We start from the raw sequence: 9,101 nt of genomic DNA, 5'->3' as shown, positions 1-9,101 counted from the left end.
AAGTTTCAACATAATTCCAAATTGAAAAGTCTAGAACTCTTGGTTCCAAAAGTTCAACATGATAAAAAAGGACAGTTTTCCAGCTTCTGATTCCTCTGTGGAAAAATGAAGTTTATTTCCTACACATGGGGACTTTTTACCATCTTGCATTTTCCCTGAGCCTGGTGAAGGGCTCATGAACCCAAAAGCTTGCAGAAAAATATTTTTTTTTGTAATTTCTCAGTTGGTCTAATAAAAGGTATCATTTTGGAACCAAGAGTTCTAGACTTTTGCATTTCTCTATGTCTCAGACCAACACAGCTACCACATACATCCCTGAAACATAATTCCATGCATTTTGGGATAATAACTATGACCTTGATATGGAGTTAGTTGATCCCCATTTCCTGCATGGGCAGATCCAGGATTATTGAAGTGGGGTGTGGAAGCAGCAACTGGCCAACAACCAGTGCTGCAGGGATAACTGCACCCTCTCTCCCAGCTTCCACACACTTAAACCAAGGTGAGCCAGACCATACAGCACAGAAGCAGCAGCCAGAGACATTTTACAGTCCCTGAATCAGATAAGAGCACATCCTCCCATGCACTTTTTACACCATCACCCTTTTCTTTCATGCTGCCACTGTCCCCATCTAACCAGGGAATGGGAGGAAGCTCCAAAGCCATTCCTGTCCCACTCCAGTCAGGGTGCACAGGGAGGGGGCAGTGGCAGTAATCGGGTTCCCCATCACTGATCCTACTCCCAGGCTGGCGAGAAACACATGGAGGGATCAGGCAGGGAGGAGGCACCCACATGTTGCTGTCCCTGGCTGAGCCGAGCTTCCCATGCAGCCCAGCTAGAGTGAGGCAGGAGCATATCTGGAGCTCCTCTGGCCTGAAGGTCAACTGGTGACAGTAACAGCAGTGGGCAGAGAAGCAGGGGACAGGAAGAGGGAAGTGCTACTGAGCGCAGATAGAAAGGGTAGGGGGGTGGAATTCTTAATTCCTTCAAGGACAGTTTCATTTGCTGCTCCCACAGCTTGGTTCAAAATGGGAGGTCTGACTGTACCACTACAGACCCTCTGGATCTGTCCCTGCTTTCTTGTACTTACATTACTAATTCACATAATTCTACAGTAATTTTCTTTGCTGTTTACTACTCTACACAAAATATTTATGAGAATGTTCTGTTTACAGAGAACTTTAATTAAGTTTTAGATGAGAGCATAGCTAATCCAAAAATATTGTAGTTCGTTCTTGTTGACTGCACTCGATACTTATGTTATTATGTTGACTGTTCAGCTCTTTTGATAATTGTCATATTCTTATTTAGATTTACCATGAGCCTTCTGTCTCTGTTCCCTAGGTCCTGAAGGACTTGGCTTCACTGTGGTTACCAGAGACTCTTCAGTACATGGCCCTGGTCCCATTTTTGTTAAGAATATATTGCCAAAAGGGGCAGCAGTAAAAGATGGCCGTCTACAATCAGGAGATAGGATACTGGAGGTTAGGAACACCTGAAATATCAAATATTCCTATCATTTTCATTCCTAAGTGCTATTTATTGGCTCTTATGTTTACTACTGACCAAATAATTATAATGTCTTGTTAATTTAAACCCTATACTTAAGATCCTGGAATGGAAGAGAAAACCTTCCACACTGCTTGTTAACTTGAATATATTGTGCTACCATTTGGAAAAAAGTGCATTTAAAAGTGGTTTCTCAAGACTTTCAAATAAGAGAGATTTTAGAACATGGCAACCAGTTTTTTAAAGTACTTAAATTAATTTTAAAAAGAAATCATACTGCTGCAATAATATCCAAGGTTGTGTGTGCATGACGAAGGTTTTTCAAATGCCCATTTAAAACAGCTGTGCTCAGTTTTGTTTGTTTTAAATTTTTAGACATCTTTTGACTTACAATATCATTATCTATGGGGCTATATTTACTCACTAACTTCAAGGAGCTCTTAATGTAAACAGTTTTAATAATCCTTAGCTCTTGTTCTAGTGCTTTCATCTTCAAAGTACTTTACAAACTAATTAAGCCTCACAAACCCCCTGCAAGGTAGGCAAGTACTATAAACCACCTCTAACAGATGGTGAAAATAAGCAAAGAGGTTAAGTGATTTTTGCAAAGCCAAACCCGAGTTACATAGGAACCAAAGCTAAAACTTCTTGGCTCTCAGACCAGTGAACCACACCTTCCCCAGTTCAGAAAAGGGCCATAAACAGATGTCTCATTTGATTTTTTTTATTTGATAGTACCAAGATTAGACCTAAATTAAAATGGGTATAGTAGAGCCTTGTTACATGCATCGCCCTTCCAAGCCACATTGTCCTCCTGTGCCATTAGCTGCCCAGCGAGAACACGCAGTTTGACAAGCTTGTCCATGGTGAATCACAATAACCATACAAATATTGAACAAGATATCTTGAGGAAAAAGTATTAGTGCATTTTATCCAGCCTATTTCAAAGGCACTGGAAGCAAGATATTGGACATGCACGTCTGTATGGTTCTGGGGCAAAAGGCTTTTTCCTGGGATAAATGTGATGTCTGTTAGTAGCCAAAAAAGTCAAGGTTAGCGTGCACTAATGTCAGTGATTTTTCTACTCTCCTTTCACCTCTCCTCCCCCAACTGCATCCATTAGGTGAATGGCAGAGACATCACTAGCAGGACCCAAGAAGAGCTAGTTGCTATGCTGAGGAGTACTAAGCAAGGGGAGACTGTTTCTCTGATTGTAGCTCGCCAGGAGGAAGCCTTTCTGCCTCGAGAGCTGGTAATGTTTATCCTACCAAGTGTGTAGAATTGTTCTGTGTTAAGAAACTGACCCAAGAAATGTGAATGAACTGTTATTGGTTAAGAAGCCTGCAAATGGTAATCGTTTTGTGTTGGAGAAGTATTTATATTTAATTTTACTGATTTTTAATACAATTCCATGAAACTTGATTTTCATCCCAGAAGTGATATCATAGGCATAACTCACAGGAGAGTACTGTAAATGAATTATGTAACTTTGAGATTGACTAAAACTAAATTATTCCTTTTTAGGTTTTAAGCGTTTTTAAGTATATATGATAAATGTAATTGCTTGGACAAATGACATTAGTAGCTCAGAAGCTCTCTACATAGCAATGACTGCTTCAGAAACAACCCTACTATTAAGTAACAGGCATCTTCTGTATTAGGAGTGCCTGTGGTCAAAAATTGTGCAGTGATGATGTAACAGTTAGGATTTTATAGGGCTTTTCAGGCAGAAGAGAGAACAACCTTCTTTCCTCACCAGTAAATCTCTGACTATAACCAGTTCTAATATTTGAGAGTTTCTTAAGTGTTTAATTTCCCATTGAGTTACGAGGCTAGTGTATTTCTGTCAAAAAAACATGGTTCATAAGATGCCTTGTGCTGTCTTGAGTATGAAACCTCAGTTTCCTTTATCCTAAATATGCATGGGAGGAATACATTAACATAGAGGGTGTTTTCTGATATGTACTTGTTCCCTCCCCAAGAAGGTCTTCCCTTTGCTCTCTTCTTCCTTATCTTGACTGATGAGTATACTTGACCTTTCGTTGAGAATTCTCAGGATAAAGGAAGGACAGCACTTCCTGCTTTTGTCTCATATTCCTTCTCCTTTGAAGAACACACACTGCCCTTATTGTTTGGATTTTTTTTTAACTTCAAAAGTCCTCTCTTGTTCATTAAACCATTGCTTTTTCTTTGGTTTTACAACCAGTTAACACCATCTCTTATTGCAAATCACCTTCTGTATGTTTTTTCTCAAAACATTTCTTACAGCTGTCCTCATGTCTCCTTGTTATCAGTTGGTCCTCATTGAGCAAAAAGTGTGCTTTGCATAATGTCCAATCGGAAATCCTAAGTAGGTTAGTTTCTGTGATGTGACCCTTTTCTTTTTGCAGCTGCTGGCCACTTTTCCTGTAGAGCACTCCCTGATCTAGAGCCAGAGCAAAAGTGTACTGAAAGAATCTATTTTTGTTTTCATTCTTCTTTTTGGTTGAATAATTATGTAAGGGAAAAAATTAGTGGCAGAATGCTTTTAAGCCTATTCCAGGTTAATTAAACAATAATATCACTTGTTATTGGTTCCCACCGTAGCCAACCATATAGGCTGTGGTAAGGTTTTATTTAGAAGGAATCTCAACTATGAACTCAGTTTATATGAACGTAAATCAAAGTTTCTAAGTAAATATACAGATAGTCATCATATATAGGAGCAAAGTTCGAAGATGATACTCTTTTTCACACGTGTTTTAAACCATAAATACAAATAAGCAAAATTCCCAACATTAGTTTATGTGGGTTAAGTAAGGAAATGATATTGTGTGAAAAGCATTGCAGTGTGTTTTGTGTGTGCATGCACTGCATTTTTTTACCACTTCTTGTGTCTATGCCTTTCCCACTTAGTGTTTTATGTTTTGCTGTCCTACTATTATTTTGGAAATTGCAGCAGCCCCTGTCTACTATTACATTTTAAACCTTACAGCAGGTGTTTTCAACCTTTTTTTAACAAGTGTACCCCTTTTGTCTCAAAGTTGCAGCTCACGTACCCCCTTTATATTATTTTTTTTCTTGTTTTTAATGTTACCAATTATATGATATAAGGCAGGGTGCACTAATTAACATTAAATGCGTTACTGATATAATGCATTTAATATTAATATAACGGCGGAGTGAGGCAGGAAGGCAGCGGGGGCTGCCGGGCTGTGAGGGTGGCTGAGGCAGTGAAGTGGCCATGCCTTGGCAGGAACCCCATGGGGAGGTGCACAAGGGCTTCAAGTGCAGGAGGCCTCACCTGACAGCTCCTCAGCCTGCAGCAGTGCTGGGCACAGACATTGCGTGCCACAGAGCCACATCCCCACAATGTATTCATGAGTCCTGGTACAGCTGCACCCTGCACATCAGCTGCAGTGACAGCACTACTGGGTGAGCTGGGCCCAGGCCTGGGCTGTCTGAGCCACCACTGCACACATGCATGCACACACACATGCATGCATGCACTCACGGTGCAGGAGATGCAGCCTCCCTTCCCTCCCATCTCACTTGTGTGAACCACTTATTAACCCTGCCATGCAGTCCCTGCTGCCCAAGGGCCTGTGCCCCTGTGCGGGCGGAGATAGGTCAGGATTGGCCCCGGGGCTCAGATACCTGCTTCTCCCCAAGGGGGCATTCATCAGTGAGCAGGCTCCAGATAGGTGACAGCGGGGTGCGGCTGCAGGCAGCCTGCTCTTGGCCTCAGCTCTTGGTGAGCACTTAATGGCAGAAGAAAAACCAGAAATATATTTTTTTTTAATGCCCCCCAAATTTTTTTATTTTTTTTAATGATGCCACGAAGCCCACTTGGCCCCGTGCGCCCGTGAGAACCCACCATGCAGGGTGTGTTTGCACACCCTAAGCACAGTAAACAGCCCTCCCAGGAGGGGAGAAACCCTGAGCAGGGCAGAGCTGAGTGAGGCGGTCAGGGGCACAAATAAAAAGGCTACATCTTCTGTTTGTCAAATCCTGAAGCAAGTTAGCCTCCAAAATATGCCCCCTCCCCCTGCCCTTAGCTTCCAAAATATGGGACCCCTTCTTAACCTCCAAATACAGGCCCCCAGGCACAGGACTGGCCATCTGGCTGGAGCAGGGGTGGGTGCTGGAGAGGGGCAGGAGACGGCCTGTCACCTGCGTGCCATGAGCATGTCCTTGGTAGGAGGAGGCCATATTGCAGCCAGCCCCACAGGCTCGGGAAGCACAAGGTCTGTCCTTGGTGCCCTGCTGGGTACAAGCCCCAAGGAGCGGCGGGTTCAGAGCAGCCCCATGCAGGCAGGGTGAGGAGTGGGGAGCCTAAACAATTGGGTTGCTTGCAGCAACAAAAACCCTGCACCCATCTGCATCTGCATGCAGGCGCCTTTCTCTGGCTCCTCCATTCACTGGGCAAAGGCAGAGCAGCTGCCTGGGAAAGGAGGTGCATGCTAGTGGTGAGGCTCTAACCAGAAACACAACCACAACAGCTCAGGAGGCCAGTAGGAGCCCCACAGGCAGTGCACCCTGCAGCCACTGCCAGGAGCCTCTGCAAGCGGGCTGTCAGGGAACGGAGACTTTCGGGCTCTCCCTGTGTACCCAGCAGCCCTGAGCCTCACCCCCATGGGGGCCCAGGCTGCTGCTTCCCCATGCTCCCCAGGTTCCCCTAGTCCCTTCCCACCCTGCCAGGCACCCTTAGCCCTCAGTGGGGTGCAAGGGGGAAATGCCTGTCGGGGACACGGCTGCTGCCCAGGGTGTGTGTACAGCCGTGGGCTGCGGGCAGGTGAAGCCACCAACACAGCAGCCAGGCAGCAATACTTCCCAGGGCCAGGTGGGCTGTGTTCAGCTCATTCTGCATACCCTTTATTACCTATTTAAGTACCCCTAGGGGTATGCATACCCCCGGTTTACAACCACTGCCTTACAGCAAAGAGTAAATATTCTTTCAAGGGCTGGCTTACACCTGACTGCCATGACTAAAATCTAAAAGGTGATCAAATTTGTCCTTCAAATCTGACATTCACTTAGATTTTTTTCTTTATCCCCCTCTATACATTACAAATATTGTGCAATTAACTGGTTAGTTGTGCAGTTACCTTAAGATCATGTAGAGTAGCTATCACACAATAAAAAGCTCCAACCAGCTATAAAGTTAGACCTTGAAAATGTGTGTTCACTTTATAGGTGGTTGCTGTCAAACTTTAATATGCATGTGTAGCAGGGTCTCTCGTGCAACTGCAGCCCTGTCAGCTGATAGGGCTTTCAGCCACAGGAGTACACTGTGCCCAAGGTGAAACTCCCAAGCCTAGAAAATTGCAGTTGCTTGATCCCCATGTCTCAGGGGTGCGTGAACCATCTGGGCCTGGAGGATCACAGCAGCCACAATCCCCAAGGCTAGGGGGTACATGAAACCCCCAGACACATACTTGCAGCTGGGACTGAGTCCTGCATCTGATAGGGCTCTCGGTCCTGGCTGTATGTGTAATGCAGCTAGGACCAAGAGACCCATCAGCTGTGGGACTCTCAGTCCCAGCTGCCCATGTGGAACCCAGGATCAGGCCCATGTGGAGTCCAAGGTCTGACTCCCTCTACACCACCAATAAGGTATGATTGGATCTAATGCGCAATCCCACAGTCGTGCTTCCTGCCATGCTCATGTGGTATGGCAAGGAGGCATGATAGTAGATCACTCATTAGATCCAATAGCGCCTTTTTCTGCATGTGTAGAGGGGACCTCTGTGAAAGAATGAGGCACCGGTAGTAGTCCTCGTAAAAACAGTGACAACATGTGACTTCTAATACAGTACTGTAGTCCTTTTAACTTAGTCAACTGAAATACAATATTTTAATATGTCACACTTATACTAGATGCTTTTATTAAACCACTTGTTTTAATTAGAAGCCTTTTTGTAACATCTGTTTGGTAGCTCACTGCAGAAGCATGGCTTACCATGCTGCTAAGCCACCAGATGTTGGTATTAATGTGGTGATTGGTGGAATTCATGAGACATCTGAAAATAGTCTCTGCAGAGGTTTAAAATATCAATATTAGTTGATTTGGCTTTTGCTGTTGTAATATGCTAGGTTTTTTTGGTTTTATTAAAGCCATATTAGACTTATCCTCTGGTACCAAAAAAGGGACACTACTTCTTTTGAAAAGAGGGGAAAAAAAAGCCTAGCACAACAAAATGTTGGGGTTTTCTTTAATGTCCAGTTCAACAATAGATGCTTCTAGACCAAATTTTACATTTGGTTGACTATTGGAGTACCCAAGTTCAGTTCAAGTTTTAGGTGATTTGAATGGTTTGTGACCTTGGTTTTCTTGGACTCTTCTATGTCTCTTCACAGCAGATAAGATTGGATAGGAAATGATTGTTGTAGTAGCCTTAAATTGCAACACTTGGTATCCTTATGGTAGAACTTTCTATACTGCAGTGTTTCTCAACCCATGGTATGCATACCCCCAGGGTAGACACAGGCAGGGGTATGCGGGTGCTGCATTTTGGTCTTTGCCTGCTCGGGCCAAAAGTTCTGGCTGCTGCCCCTCCCACCGTATCTGGTGTACCGAGGGTTTCACTCCCCAGTGTCAGTGTGCTGGAAGATAGGGAGGGAGGCCCCACGCAGGCTGCTTTGCCCTGGGCCGCAGTGGAAAAAGTGGGACTCGGCTTGCAGCAGCGAAACCAGAAGTGCCATGGTAGGACTTCCGGTTTCACTTTTGCCGTGTCGATCAATAGGGGGTATATAAGGTACTGAAGGTTGAGAACCACTATAGCAAAGTCTCTTCCTTTGAAGGTCATGCACAGAAGGGCATTGTTTACTCTTCAAGGTTTGTTACAAAATTATTTTATCATCCTTGTAAACTCAAGAAAGAGTATGCTAGCTGCTTTGGTATTAAGCGCTATAGTAATTAGGAAAATAATGAAAGGTGGCATTCTTGTGTCTGTGCTCATAAGAGTTTGTATTGCTCTTCTTATTACTTTACCAGAAGACTTACCAGAAACCTTGTGAAAAGCTGCACCCAGGAACATTTTAATGATACTAAATTGGATAGAAGTTCTGTTTGAGAGTTTTGCCATTCTGATCTTATGGAGATAAATTGCTATCAGATAAAAAAAAATAGATATTGAGAGCATTATAACTTTATCACAGATCTCTTGGTGGTGGTGTTGCAATGGTGAGGATTATTTTATACTGTAAATGCAGGCTTTGGATTGCTGTGTATTGGGAATGATATGACACTAACCCAAGCTAAATTAGCTTCTAATAGACATCTGATTGAGTATTATACATGAAATAAAACACAAAGCACACTCTGGGTGGTGGTGTCATTGCTCAGGAAGATAATAAGAGGATCTTATGAGATTTCTTTATTGAAGCAGATCAGTAAAGTAGAATTTGGACCAACCACAGTCTGCCCTTCTTATTATCCAGTTAGCCAGATGTTGGGAGTAATTCATGACAGATGTTGACAATCTAACAGCTGAGTAAGGAGCTGGATACAAAGCTCAAGGGATGATCTTGATGTGCTTAATTACGACAGACTACAGACTGGCCTTTCATTAGTGATTCTGTAAGGTGCATTTGGGTTTAAACTGTAACA

General features: G+C 43.6%; 1 protein-coding gene across 1 annotated transcript in view; it reads left to right on the top strand.

Annotated features, from left to right (window-relative positions):
• PARD3B (par-3 family cell polarity regulator beta) overlaps positions 1-9,101 on the top strand; it is a 999,825-nt gene that overhangs the window by 572,976 nt on the left and 417,748 nt on the right. The window contains exons 10-11 of the mRNA XM_019523483.1: positions 1,346-1,485; positions 2,634-2,762. Coding sequence (XP_019379028.1) covers positions 1,346-1,485; positions 2,634-2,762 — 269 coding nt within the window. The remainder of the gene's footprint in view (positions 1-1,345; positions 1,486-2,633; positions 2,763-9,101) is intronic.

The sequence above is a fragment of the Gavialis gangeticus genome, unplaced genomic scaffold (assembly GCF_001723915.1).
Source record: "Gavialis gangeticus isolate Ggan-Ray unplaced genomic scaffold, GavGan_comp1, whole genome shotgun sequence".
Taxonomy (NCBI): domain Eukaryota; kingdom Metazoa; phylum Chordata; order Crocodylia; family Gavialidae; genus Gavialis; species Gavialis gangeticus.
This window is presented reverse-complemented; position numbering and strand designations above follow the sequence as displayed.